This window comes from Heloderma suspectum, chromosome 1 (assembly GCF_057233095.1).
Source record: "Heloderma suspectum isolate Gila_16-S chromosome 1, 16-S_ref, whole genome shotgun sequence".
In the NCBI taxonomy this organism is placed as follows: domain Eukaryota; kingdom Metazoa; phylum Chordata; class Lepidosauria; order Squamata; family Helodermatidae; genus Heloderma; species Heloderma suspectum.
Genome location: NC_139458.1, coordinates 142,060,480 through 142,074,580, shown reverse-complemented (window position 1 = coordinate 142,074,580; position 14,101 = coordinate 142,060,480). Strand labels below are relative to the sequence as shown.

The 14,101-nt window shown below is 47.9% G+C and overlaps 1 protein-coding gene and 1 non-coding gene across 3 annotated transcripts in view; both read left to right on the top strand.

The window, feature by feature from the left end:
- SPEG (striated muscle enriched protein kinase) overlaps positions 1–14,101 on the top strand; it is a 139,941-nt gene that overhangs the window by 73,080 nt on the left and 52,760 nt on the right. For both annotated transcript variants that reach the window (XM_084804890.1, XM_084804882.1), the window contains exons 5-10: positions 866–1,009; positions 1,852–2,034; positions 5,837–6,045; positions 6,328–6,416; positions 7,077–7,252; positions 13,196–13,456. In XM_084804890.1, coding sequence (XP_084661016.1) covers positions 866–1,009; positions 1,852–2,034; positions 5,837–6,045; positions 6,328–6,416; positions 7,077–7,252; positions 13,196–13,456 — 1,062 coding nt within the window. The remainder of the gene's footprint in view (positions 1–865; positions 1,010–1,851; positions 2,035–5,836; positions 6,046–6,327; positions 6,417–7,076; positions 7,253–13,195; positions 13,457–14,101) is intronic.
- Positions 9,881–10,085, top strand: LOC146358188 (small nucleolar RNA U3). The gene has a single exon (XR_014787040.1). It is a non-coding gene; the product is annotated as a small nucleolar RNA U3 (small nucleolar RNA).

Sequence of the window (14,101 nt, the reverse complement as noted above, 5' to 3'; positions counted from 1 at the left end):
ATTGTTTGTACGTTTACCTAGTATATTCCTCAGGAATTCTCACAACAGCCTTGTAAGGTAGGTACACTGGCCTTAGTATCCCCATTTTGCAGATGAGAGTTAAGGCTGAAAGGCAAGACTTATGTGGGATGCACAGAAATAGTGCATATCCTATCTAGCTGCTACACTGGGTCTCCACATCACTAGTGGAAAAGTAAATCACCCACTTCTTTCTTAGACAGCCTGGCCCAATAAATAAGCAATCATTCATATATTTAGACACTTTTATGCCTACGGTCACCTTCTAGGTTTTATTGTGGTTGTATTGTTATATTGTGGTTTTAATGTTCTGTATATTTTAAATTGTTTTATTGTGTGTTGCTTGGATTTAATTTTTGTGAACCGCCCAGAGAGCTTCGGCTATTGGGCGGTATAGAAATGAAATGAATAAATAAATAAATAAATTGTATCTAGCTATAACTGTGTGGTTTTGTGAGGATTCTAAGTATTTCCCCCCTCAGAACAAGTTAAACGGGGTCTGTCACCTTTCATTTATTCTTTAGAGGTCTGTGATCATGGCTATTAGTATCAAGGCAGGAAGAGCTTTGCTGCTCAGGGTGCTCATCTAATCTTTTGGACTCAGCTAGGCAACATCAGATCAGGAATACACTAGAGCTAGAAATATTGTAGATTCTGAGTAAACTGTAAGCACCAGCACATAAAAGGGCTCTCCCAGGGCATCCATCCTAATTAAGGGGGCTTAGAAGTTTTAAACACATTCCTTCCCCATGGGTAGTGCAGTCTTATCTTCATGTGGGTTTCAGACCCCCAGCCTTCCTCCATGCACCCCCTTCTGCAGCTGCTCTTTCTCCCTCCCTCTGTGCAGAATCCTCTGATGATTCTTACATCTCGGCGGGCGAGGACCCACTGGAGGCACCCATCTTTGAGATCCCTATCCAGGATGTAACGGTCATAGCTGGAACTGAGGTGCTGTTCAAATGTATCATCACAGGCAACCCTTCTCCAGAAGGCAAGTGAATTGGGTACCAGACACAGAGTGGGTGATGAGTATGCACAGGCAAATATATGGGGTGCCCAGTGCAGGCCAGAGTAAGATGGGCCTCACCTGTCCCTTGGTCTGTGAACTCTCCTAGATCACAGATATGTCTCCATTTCTATAGATCTAAGGAATATTCCTCCCCACAATGGGGATGTACCAATTCAGTGGAATTGTCTATATAACTATACTGCCTAGTTGCAACAGTAAGGACCCTGCTTTTGAACATGGCTGAGGGTCACATGGTTAAGTTTTGCTTTTGTGTTTTTAGCTTTTGTTACAAGAAAAACAAAGAGCAAAGCTGTTTTGTTTTAAGCTGTAATTCCTAGGTACATTCATGCAGGGCCTTCTCCACTCGCACACTGAAACTGCTGGGCTTGACCCCTTGGGCTCCCCTTCCAGGTCTGGTCTGAGCCTTCTCTCTTGATGCAAAGAATTTTCCTCTCCCTCTGGCCCCATTTTTTAAATTATTATTTCAAGGCTTGGCAATCCTTTCTGGGAATTAATTTACCTCCTCAAACCTATCCCACTGTGATGCCCCTGAACTGTGGCTCTCCATTAGGACTGGGAAATAACCCAGGGAAAGTAACAGCCATAGATATGAAATGTGTAGGTTGTACTTCTTAGGAAATTCAGAAAAGGCAGCATTTATGTAGTTTCATACCCATCTGTTCCAAAACAGATATTCTTTGTCAAAAACAGAACTCCAGTATTCAGCGGATTAAATAGGTAATTCCACATATGTATGAGCATGTGGGGTAGCAAAATGTTCCCACCTGCTCAGATTTCTCCTACCCTTAACCATTTTCCCACAGTGTCATGGCGAAAGGACGGCATCCCTTTTCGGAGCAGCACCACTCGCCCTATCAAAGCAGAGGGAGAACGCCACACCCTGCTGGTCAGGAGTGCCCGTGTGGCTGATGCTGGTCTCTACACAGTTTGCGCCACCAACGAGGTGGGCGAGGCCTGCTGTAGCGCCATCTTGACTGTGCGGCCAGGTAAGTACGTTAGTGTGGGGTGGAGATGGCAGGCGGCTGGAGGTATCCTGGCCATGGCAGCCAGGTTTGTAGGGCCATGAAGCCGTTTTTCAGGCCTTGATTCTTAGTATCCTGTGTGTGGGGATGGTGGGTGGTGGTGGGGCTTCCTCTGCCAGCCTTGTTCCCGCTAATGAAAGAGAAGTGAAGCTGCCTTTACCCTACAAGGCTTGGTTTAGGCCAGCCTGGCTGACAAACAGCCAGCAGTCTTGAACGCGGGGAAGAAAGGAGAGACGGCCTGGCCTGCTGGACTCTCAGCCCCAACCACCAGATGTGGGGCGGGGGGAGTAGCTGGCTCCGAGGTGCGTTCCTTATCAGTGATCCGGCCCACCTACTCTAAGGGGAGGAGAGCCGTGTCGGCGTTTTGCATTTTGTAAGAGATTCTGGGCATATGTAAATGCATTATCTGGAAGGATGCAAATGAGGTCATTCACGGGTTGATCTGAAATGTGAGCCCTGGAGGGGCTGGGCTGGGCGCCTGCCGCGCCGACGCCACCCTCGGCTGCGGCTCGGAGGGAAGGGGAATCTGGGCAGACTGCTGGCTTCTGCTGCCCGGGCTCCTTCCACCTTGTTCGCCGGATCCGCTTGCGCACCCTCCTCCCCCCGCCGCTCCGGACCGACGCCTCCTTTGAAGAGGACTCTGTATTTCACTTGAAGCGGGCAGAAGGAGCGAGAGAGACTATACGCGGGAGATGTCTGTAGGAGTCCTGTTGCTGCGCGGATTGCAGAGACGGGAGGAACTCTTCCGCCTGTTCCCCGCGTTCTTGCAGCGTAATCCTATGCATGTTTACTCGAAAGTAAGTCCCACTGCGTTCAAGGGAGCTTAATGCCAGGTACGTTTGCATAGGATTGCAGGCTTGGCTAGGGTGTGGGTCAGATGGAGAACAGACCTCGCATGCCGCGGGGGAGGAAGGGTGCATTTTGCTCATTAAACCACTGATTGTTCATTTGGATGATATGGAGCGGCCAGCCACCAAGGATACAAGCAGCGCTCCTTTTTTCCTCATACCGCCTACACCTGCCCCACCGGCGGGAAGAAATGGAGTTCTGCCTTTGGATGCCCCTATCGGGCGGAGGATATATTGAGCTATATGCTCCCAAGCAGTCGCCTTCAGTAGGGGCAGCCCAAAATTCTCTCTGGGTCTTTTAGCTTTGTTGTCTGGATACATCAAGGTGAGAGAGAGATTAGCATTCTACCTGACTTGACTTCTAAACCTTGCCTTGCCTTGCCTTGCCTTGGGGATGCAGGGAAAAGCAGAGGACTACAGGACAGGCCTACAAGATTTCCCCCTCCAATGCACACAGGGTAATCTTCTGTTCGCCTGAATGGGAGCGTGATGTTGGGCTTGAAAGATGCATCCTTTTGTCTGGATAGAACACATCTCTGCTTCCTGGTCAGATTTGTGCAAAGGGCTAAGAAACGTTCTCAGTCTCACTTTTGTGCCTGGCACAGAATCAGCATGTACTCCTTCACACTAACTTTGGTGTAAAGGGTTATTTTATTGTAAACACACACACACCTTGAGCTTGAAGGGTAGCACTGAGCATCATCGCTATGGAAATGGGTGTCTTCAAAGATGCCATTGTGCCTTCTTCTGGTATTATGCCACGGACAGTATGCAGTAACTCTGGCCCCACAGCAAAGTTTGGATCTGTCCCAAGTTCTCCCTACCATGAATAGTCTGCAAGTTGTGATTGTCCTAGCTACTAATGTCACCTTGGCCCCTTTGAGGGAGAGCAAGCCAGGAATGCTGCTGCCAGTATGAAAATTCTTTGCTGATATCTCTTTTCTTTGCTGATATCTCTATACTGCTGCCACCACCCAGTAATGGGTGTCCCTGAATGCCCATGGGATTTGGCACGGTCAGAGGCAGCACTGAATGTGATGTCTACTAGTGGGGAAGAGACTTTGCTGCTGTTTCCCCTCGCTGCCTCTTTTTGTGCAAGGGGGATTAGACACAGGCAAGGGCCTTATTGCAAGATAGATTTCACAAACTGGATGATCATATTCTTCACACTTATCATAAACAATACATTATGCCAATTATACACATTATAGGGATGTCATTTGATCAAATCAGTTAATCAAATTTTATTTATTAGGTACGTGCATATCTGAGATAATGAAGTTCTCACATAATGACTTCAGTACATCAGATTTACACGAGGAGCTGTTTCTCTGAAACAACCCCATTACACGCACACACATGCATGAAAATTGGCCGTTGCCATATTTGTTTATTTTACTACATTTAATCTCACCCTTCCATCGAGGAACTTAGGATAGTGTGCACATTCGCTCCCCCTGTTTTTGTTATCCTCACAACATCTAAGCTAGACTGAGAGATGATGACTTGCCCAGGGTGAGCTTCATGGCTGATGAATGTTTCAAAACGAATTTTCTCTCAGATCTGGCAAGTGTCACATTGGGATGATTTTGGACAAAAGCCTCTTCACAGAAAACTGAACTCATAAGAACTCATAAGGATTCCACCACTTCAGATATGAAGACAAACATCACATTAAGAAACACTGCATAGTATAGACCTACTGCTTTAGAATGTAGGTGGGGGGAACCTACATGTTTGAATGCTCTGTCATGTATTTTTCTACATACAGGGAGGGGTTTTTTCTAATGGGGTAGCATACAAATCTGTGATCCTCCAACTGCATTCTGAAAGGCCTAGGAGGGTTGTACACCATGTGATGTTTCTGATCGTGTAGTTCTGTTCTAAATCAGCCTCAAGGCTCCATTCAGTAGAAATAGAAATGGTTTATCTGAGATAATGTTGTTCATGCAAGGCTAGGTACAGTGCCCTAATTACAAAATGGGACATAGTGGAATAGTCAAGAGGAAAGAAAGAAAGAGCTGATGGGATGTTAGTTGGCTTAGGTAGGGTAGGAAACTGGAAACTGGCATCCATGGGAAGGGACAAGGAAAAACAAAGTATTAAGACACTCTAGCCACATATTCTTAGGAGCTGTGTTTATGTTACAGGGCCAGTGTTATGTAATATGGTTGTCACTTCCCCAGGGCGACATCTCATGCTGCTCTGGTAATATTCGAATGATGAAAATCATGTGGGAAGAGTTATATCTGTCATCAGCAGAGTGGGAAGGAGCAGCGGGGAAGCACTAGCCATAATTTTCTCTTAATATAAGAAGTTAACTGACAGTCGTTGGACCCTAAGCAGATGCTGCCTTAACTTTGTTGTTGTTGTTTCTGTCCACAAGAAGGCCATTCTCGCAGGATCCCAGTGTATCCCTGTGTGTGACTGTGGCCATTGGGAAGGTCGATGCGTTTTTAAGGGGACGGGGGAGAAGTTTGGACATTTGTGGATGGCCCTTAAAGATGGTATAAGCAACCAATTATCCATGATGTAATGCATTTCCATTGCTGTTTGGGGACAAGACTCTTCTGGCCATTTGGAAGGAACCAATGCATTCTAATGGTCATTTAGTGTCATTCCTTTTGTATCCCTTTCCCAAATGTGCTGTGAAAGAAAGAAAGAAAGAAAGAAAGAAAGAAAGAAAGGCAAATGGAAGCCTGAACTCTTAGAAAACTGTGCTGGAATAGTATGCAGGAGGTCAGCTTCTATAATTTACTATGTGGCTGTAGCCACGCAGTCAACTAAAATCCCTGAGCATGAGCACTTGCAGTTACGTGGGCTCCATCCTGGTGCTGTTTCCCCCTTAGGAGATAGGGCTTTGCCGTTCTGCTGTGCTCTGCACAGTCAACACCCCTAACGCTCTTCTGCCTGTCTAGCTCCTCCAGAGAGCCACAGCCGATTGGTGCCTCGCCATGAGCTCAGCAGCCCAGTCACATCAGATGAAGAGTACCTGAGCCCCCTGGAGGAGTTCCCTGATTCCGGCACTCCTCGGCACCACCCTGTCATGAGAGTGCAACCCCGGTCTGAGCCTGGCCAAGCCCCCGCACATGTGGGCACCAACTTCAAGGCTGCACCATCCTTTGAGGTAAATAGGCAGGGAGTGCCGCAGAGCCTGCCGCTTCGGTATACTTTCATAAGCATCCAGGGGCTAAGCAGGTGCTCTTCTGGATTGTGGTCTGGGTGTCCTTGGGCTTTTGACAGTTGCTGGCAGAGTCCCCCTGCCCACTTGCTCAGGCACTGGGGGCAAGAAGCAGCTTCCAGCCTTTGCTTGGCAGAAGGTGCTGGGCCTGCTGATGGCTGTCCTAAAGGAAACCTGCTTTCTAGCTCCCTTTGTCAGTTGGCATGATCCGGATGCCCTCTCCCACAGGTGGCACTGAGTGACCAGGCAGTACTGGAGGGACAGGATGTGGCCCTGCACATTCGGGTGCAGGGAGAGCCCAAACCCATTGTGCACTGGTGAGTGGGTTTTATCATACAGCATGACTTTAATGTGTTGTCCGGTACCATGTTGGCAGGGATGAGTTGGTGGTGGTGGTGAGAGATGGGGTCTTGCTAAGTAAGAAATCTCCTCAGGTGACCAGCCAGGGAAGCTTCTGTACACCAAGAAAAGACCTGGGTCCTTTTTCCTTTCTTGTTTTCAGTTGTATGGCACAGTTGACTAACAGTGGTGTAATGTGTAGGCTGGCAGGATATTGCAAATGTTTGTGGCATTATATCATTGGGAAGGCACTACCATTATTTTAAAGGGCACTAGGCCAACCTTGAGAATGCTAAGTTCAATGTAAGTGGTGGAATGGCAAAAAAGAAGCAGATCCTGGCCATTTGTCCTCTAGAAGGTATTGGTGTCACACCCAAGACCAGCTGGCCAAGATGGGATGAAATGGCAAAAAGGGGGATCTCTGATCTTCTGGATTGGACTTCCTTGACTGTATTGCACAAAAAGCTATGTTTGTTGAGCAACAAGGTTGAGGAAGAGCAAGGGCAGAACCAGCCATACAGATGGAGTGTGGAGGGATGGTGAGAAGAGAGGGGCTCCAGTAGGAGGGCAACAGAAGTGTCTCTTGAAATTGGATGGGGCCGCACGCACTACAGGCTCTCAGACCTTCTCTTCTCTAGGATGAAGAATAGGCACCCAGTAAAGTATGGAAGGCGCATTTCTGCTGTGGAGGAGGAGGATGGATCTTTTTGCCTACATCTCCGCATGGTGGAGTGCACAGATGCTGGCTATTATGCTTGCAGGGCCATCAATGAGTATGGCACCAAGCAGTGCGAGGCCAAGCTCGATATACAAGGTACTTTGGGGAGCCACAGAGCATGAGGGTTAATGCTTGCCTGCCATGGGATGACCCCAGAAGGTCCTGCTTGCATGCCTGCTTTTTCCTTTCACACATCCTTTTGTGCCGCTCCTCCATGTGAGCATGCTTTCTACTTGCCCTCATCTCCCATATCTTCCAGGCTGTCATCCCTTTGCCCACTAATAGCGTGGTCCCTTGGCTGCTTCTCCCTATTATGTGCATTTAATCCACTAGAACACATTGCAGCAATGGCTGAATTGTACTTCTTCATCATGAGTGTTAGGGACTTTGGAGCCCAGTTCAGGACCCTAGCTTAACATCAGATTCTCAAGCGGCCCCAACAATAAGTCACTTTCGTTGAGACCATATTACAGGGCAGGGGAGGCACAAGGAACAGAAGAGAGCAGGAAAGCATCACTAGTACCCAAATATAATAATAGTTAGCTTTTCTGTAGCTCCTTCTGAATGTTTAAAGTGCCTCACATACAGTATGTTACCCCAGTAATCCTACAACAGCCCTATAAAGTAGTTCAGTGTTATCGCCATATCGCAGTTGAGGGGCTGAAAGACAGTGGCTTGCCTAGTTGAACTAGGATGTCCTTGTTCACAGCTCAGCCTGTTAGCCATTACGCTATACACCAAGCTTATATTTATAGATCAGTTTAACCTGCATGGCCACGGTTGACCTGATCTAATAGACAGGGTGAGCTAGTCCTCAGGTGGCACACTCGGAGTACTATTAAAAACAGCAAATTAATTATTATATTGGAATTTTCATTTGGGTTTCCCGCCTCAGGCACCAAAATGTCTTGGACTGTTGACTTTCCCCAACAAATTGTGGGATTTGCACTTTGCTGAGGTACTGAATGTTATGTGGAGAGATCTTTTATGCCTCACTGAATCAGGATTCCATGGCAGGAGGGAATGGCCAGCCAAGATGTGATACACAATTTCCAATAGTTTTGGGTTTGTTTGTTTGTTTAAATTAAAAGCAATCTTGGATGCTGTGACTGGGAGCAGAAGAGCAGCAGGGGAAAGGGGATTTTCCCATTTCTTTTTCCCATTCCAGCAATTTGTCCACTCAAAATTTAACCCAAACTGTATTTCCACAGAAAGGGATATTTTTTCACACAAGGTTGGAAAAGCAGCTGTGTGTGTATGTGTGTGCGCATGTGTGTGATTTTAAGTGAACAAATGGTTGGAGAGGGAAGGGCTAAGCAGGCCATCCCCCCCCCCAATTGTTTGCTCCCAATTCCAGCCTTCTTTCATTAAGGAAAATCCAGGGAAAGAGACTCATGACTGCCTGTCACATCTAGCTTGGCCCTTGCTGAACAAGTTTAAGACGGTAGTATGGGTGTGCTCTTAGTCACTAAGCTAGATTAGCTCTCATATCCTTAAGTTATAGAGAACCCTCCATAGACTTCTACTGCCACATTCTCCTGACCATGGCAAGCAGCTGTCTTAAGACCCACCAGGGGCCTGTTCCAGATGGAAAGAAGAGGATTTGGTTGTTGCTTAGCAACCAGGCACCAACTGCCATGTGTGTTTAACCCTTTCCCATCTCATCTTGACCTGACATAATGGCAGCTGCTGAGTGATATCTGGGGGAAAGGAGGCATAAGGATCTGTGCAAAGGAGAGAGATGAGATGGATACCCATTAAGAGGGCACGAGGAGCCTGTTGGTTCAAGTTCCTCTACAAATGTACTACTCTCACTAGGTTGCCATGAGGGCAACCTGGTGAGCTCTACAGGGGCAACAAGGAGGGGCTTGTTTAATACCAGCTCCCAAAACACTTCCCTCTCTGCCCCGACAATCCTACTGTGCTCCCCCCACAAAAAACGTGGTTCAGCATGTCCTGTTCTTGCCAAAACACCGATACTAGACTGTAGGAAAAGAAGCGACATGATGTGGGTTGGCTTCAGTTACTTTACCCACTAATATCTGGTTCGGGCCTGTGTGGGAGCAGCATACACAGGAATTGGAGCACAATGGAAGGAGCCAGATCTGTATTTTTGCTGCAATTGATGACAGAGGGTATATGGTAGGGATGGGGAACCTGTGGCCCTCCAGATGTTGGTGGACCCAAGTCCTATCAGCCTCAGCCAATATGGCTAATGGCCAGGGATGGTGGGAGTCCAGCAACATCTGGGGTGCTACAGGTTCCTCATCCCTGGTATATGGTATAGCCTTACCTCAGTTTAGCTGCACATGGTTCTTTCCCCACACCCAGTTGGTTGTGGCCATTTGATGATGTGCCCTTACTACTTTGACCAGCCTCCCTTGCTGTCTCCTTGTGCTGAGGGGAAATCCCTTTGATTGGCCCCTTGCTTCTTTATTTCTCTGTTGTTTGTTAAATGTCTATACTGCCAATAGCGGAAGCTCACAAAATAAAGCTTACAACCATACAATAGAACAACATGATAGAACATAATGTAAAAACCTTAAAAAGTTGAAAGTAACAACAGAATAAAACCACAGTAAAAACACACACAAAGTAAAGCCCAACAGCAGTGCAAGATCTAAAAGCCCCTGAATGACTGAGGGCCAAAGCAGACATTACTTTAAAGACCAACCTAGGAGAATAGGCACAGGTCCTCCTGATCAGGATCTTGCATGGGGGGCAAGGGGTATACTTTCAGGGATCATTTCTACAGTGTCAGAGAGGTGCATTGGAAAGTGGTCAGCTGAGCGACCCATGAGAAGGAGTCAAAGTGTTTTCTTCTGAGTGTGAAGCAAGTGGGCAGTGCTGCATTTATGCTGCTTACTCTTGATGACCATTCTGCCTTCTTTCCCTAAGGAGGTTAGAGGAAGAGAACACAGGCTAAGGGCACAATCCTATGCATGTTTAGTCAGAAAAAAGTCCTACAACTCCCAACATTACCCAGCCAGCCATGGGTAATAGAGCCCTGTGAATAGAGAATAGAGCCCTGTGAAACCCCATAGCCAAGCGACAGAGCAATAATCCCCAGCACCATCTTCTGGGGCATCCAAGAAGGAGCAGAATCACGGCAACACAGTACGTGCAACACAATCCAATTAGCCTATCCAGACGGATATCTACGGTCAATGGTATAAAAAGTCTCTGAGAGGTCCAAGAGAATCAAAAGCTTGGTCACACATCCCCTATCTAGGCAAAAATAATCTCACAGGGCAGCCATGGCAGTTTCTATTCCAAAATCGGGCCCAACTGAAATAGATGTAGATAATCAGTTTCGTTCACGTGTGTTTGGAGCCCAGGAAAGGGATGTTGGCAACTGGCCTACAGTTGTTATCATCTTCTAGGTCAAGACTTCTTCAGGTGTGGCCTAATTACTGCCTCCTTTAAAGAGGCCAATATCACCCCTTCTCTCAAGGAGGAATTTATAACCTTCTGGACCCAGCCAGACATCCCCTCCCTGCTAGATGTAATAAGTCATGAAGGGCAAGGGTCAGGCACACAGATGGTTGACCGAACTTGGCCAAGCGTGCTGTCGGCATCCTCGGGCTTCCACAACTGAAAGTCATCCAATAGTTGTCCTCCTGGGGAAGGAGGGACAGGCTACTTTAGAGGAGCCTGAATGTAGAGTACCTGCAGGTTCCATTCCTAGGATCACTGCATGTTTTCCTAGATAGGACGAGGAGCCTGATGTGTCCTATAATGGGGTCTGCCTGATTTCATTGTGGGGCTGGTTGATCTGAACAAGGGGATGCTGGCAGGCAAGCGCGAGTGTGTCTGCTTACATGTAAATGGATTGTGCTAATGTGTTTTGCTTTGCCAGGCAGTGTCTACATATGTGTCTTTGCTATGCACACCTGTTGCTTAGACCAGGTATGTGTGAATTTGTCTGTGCTTTGCCTTTGTGTCCGCCATGCTACACTAACCCTTTGCTTGCTGACTGTGTTTTTGTCTGTACAGGGGGAGTGAGCTAAGGCACTGCTGGCCCCCCGGCCACTCTAGCCAGACAACTTGGGCAGTTGCCTCTGCTCCCAGCACGACTGAACAAACCAGGCTGGCAAGGCTTGGCTCCTGCCCCCACCCACTGGATGGCCAGCGCTGAGACTCACCTGGACCCACAGGGCCTGGCTGCAGCTGGGGAGTGGGACACAGTGGGTGGGAGAGGAGTTCTGGGCTCCCCTTAGCTGTGTGAGCTAAACTAACCCATGGCATCCCCTTAGTACTTGGGCAGGAAGCCTCTATACTGATGGGTCTCCCTGTGATCTACTCGAGGGCATATAATCTCAGTGGTGGGCACCATGTATGCGTACCAGGCATTACACCTCTAGGTGCCAAGGGCGTGTAATCCCTGTGTCGACATCCATTTCCATCTGGCCTGAACTGTGGCCAATGTGTGGTGCTCTCTGTTTCCTCCATGTGTCCATGTCTCCTTGCCCCTGTTTGCACACTCCTGTTTCCAGGGGCCTAGGGCAGAGCATTCGTCTTCTCCCTGCCCAGCCTTTCTAGAGGCTTGTGTTCACCCACACACTAAAGTGAGGCAGCTTTGGAAGGAACAGGCCAGGTTTGGACCTTGCTATCCCTCAAATTCAAGAAGGTCTCTCTCTGTGGGCAGAAGACCACATAGATCAGCATTGCGAGAAGCAGCATCCTTATCCACATGAAGTCTCTGGACAGCACAACCTCACTGGGATGGGACCTTTGCCCAGAGTTACGTGGGATGGAGGGTGGCTCAGGGAAATAGTGGGAGCCCACTAGACTCGGGTCTTCTGGGCTATGGAGCATCTTTAATGGAGAAGGCCAGGGATGCACTCTCTTACTATCGTTGTGCCCCCCCTTCTGGGAGGGTCTCACAGGGGCTGGGCTACAGTGAACCCCCTTTTTTGTAGATGAAATAAAGTCTGTTTGTTTGGTAAAAGTGCTGTGTGGTTTGTTCCTAGCACAGACCCCTGTCTCCTCCTTCCCCATATCCCCTTCTCACTCCCATATCCCACTCTTGTGTTCTCCATACCCCACCCTCCTTTCATTCAGGTTTAATTTGCTTCTGAATATGGCTGCCTTCCTCTCTCCCATCACTCATTTCCTGTTGCAATGGTTAACAGGTTGCTGGCCTTCTGAGAGAAAGCCATTCCAGCTATGGCATATTTTAATAGCTGTTCCATCCCTTTCTTTTGGAAGAAGGGAATAGCAAGGCTCAATCTTTAATATTTTGTTGAAGTGTTACAAATAGAGTACATACAGACACATTTGCTCTGATTTGCCCTAATCTGTTAGCTTTGATATGTGTGAAATGTACAGGCTCATAGTTACCCATTGGAAGAAAGGCATCACTGGAAAACTAAACACATTTTTTGTGTGAGATCCTTAGTGTTGCATCCTGGTTCAACACTAGAACTAGAGTTTTCGGATCAGATTGTTCCATTCAGCCATTTATAGTGGCTTTGGATGTTTGAGATGTAGGGGGGAAAGGAAGAGTAGGTTACAGATACTTCCATCTGCTTCCTTTTCCTTTGCATCTTGAATTCCTAAGGTCAATTGGAGATGAAATCTGTTTCCCCAGTGAGTTTATACAGCTCTTGCTGGAAATTAATGAGCCACACCTCAGTCCTACTCTGGGAAGATGTCCTAGATTACTATGTTCATTGTGCTGATTCCATTGCAGAACATACCTTGATCATAGCCAGAAATATGGTGAGTAAAGTATCTACAGCTCAAAGCCAGCCAGCGCTGCTGAAATCCAACTTTGTGCTAACTTCCTCATGAGCAAATTCACAAAAGGCATCAGAGCATTGCATGACACTTGCCAGCAGGGGTGGGAAGAGAATCTCACCCTTGACGCTTGCTGACATACTAGTCAACAAGGCATTGGCAACCTAATTTAGCCATGAATCCCCTGTCGACGCTTTTCCCACCTTGTGCCCTGCATCCTTTCCTGTTTTTGTTCCATTGCTCAAGAGACGCATTTCTCTCTCTTTCCGTTTCCTCCTCCCTTCCCCTCCTCCCCAGTGCACCCCGAGACCCAGTCCCTGGCAGTGCTGGCACCCCTGCAGGACGTGGTGGTGGGGGCTGGGGATGCCGCTGTCTTCGAGTGCCTGGTGTCTGGCCCACCTGATGTGGATGTGGACTGGCTTTGGCGGGGGCGCCTGCTCCAGCCTGCCCTGCTCCAGTGCAAGATGCATTTCGACGGGCGCAAGTGCAAGCTGCTGCTTACCTCTGTGCATGAAGACGATAGTGGTGTCTACACATGCAAGCTAAGCACAGCCAAAGGTAAGATAGGAGGTAATGCTGCACTGACCGAAGCCAAGATGGTGCAGGAGAAAGGCTATGCTGAGGCAAGCCAGGGGATGTTTGCAGCCAGGATTGCTGCCTTTTCAACCAGCCCCTGTAGCTGTGCCTTTAGCAGCGATTTGACAAGCAGATACGAGTAGGTGACTTTATCTCCATCTCATGAAAAGCTTCATCTGCTCATCATTCCTCCACATCAAGCTACTGTTAAAGACACAAGAGCGTGCCTGGCTGTTTTTCCTGTTCAGTTGCTCTTTAGGCCCATGTCGATGGACAAGAATCTACATTGGAGCAGGAAGAAATATATTCATAGTGTGGATCTCAGACCTTAGGCATCCACAAGGCTTCTGAGCTGGCAGGACAAAATAACACAACCAAGAATAATCCCCTGCTCATTTATATGTGACCAGAGCCAACCCTATCATTAGGCATTGTGAGGCAGCCACCTCAGGCAGCAGATGCTGAGGGATGGGGAGCGCACACTGTTCTGCGCATCCTTCAGTCTGCCCTGTGTCCCTAAGCTCATCTGCTGTGCTTTGGTACAGTGAAGGCGGCTATCCAGTTGGGACTTGTTGAAGATAGATTCTACTGCCAGCTCAGTTGGCTTCTATACATTGAAGTGAAGGG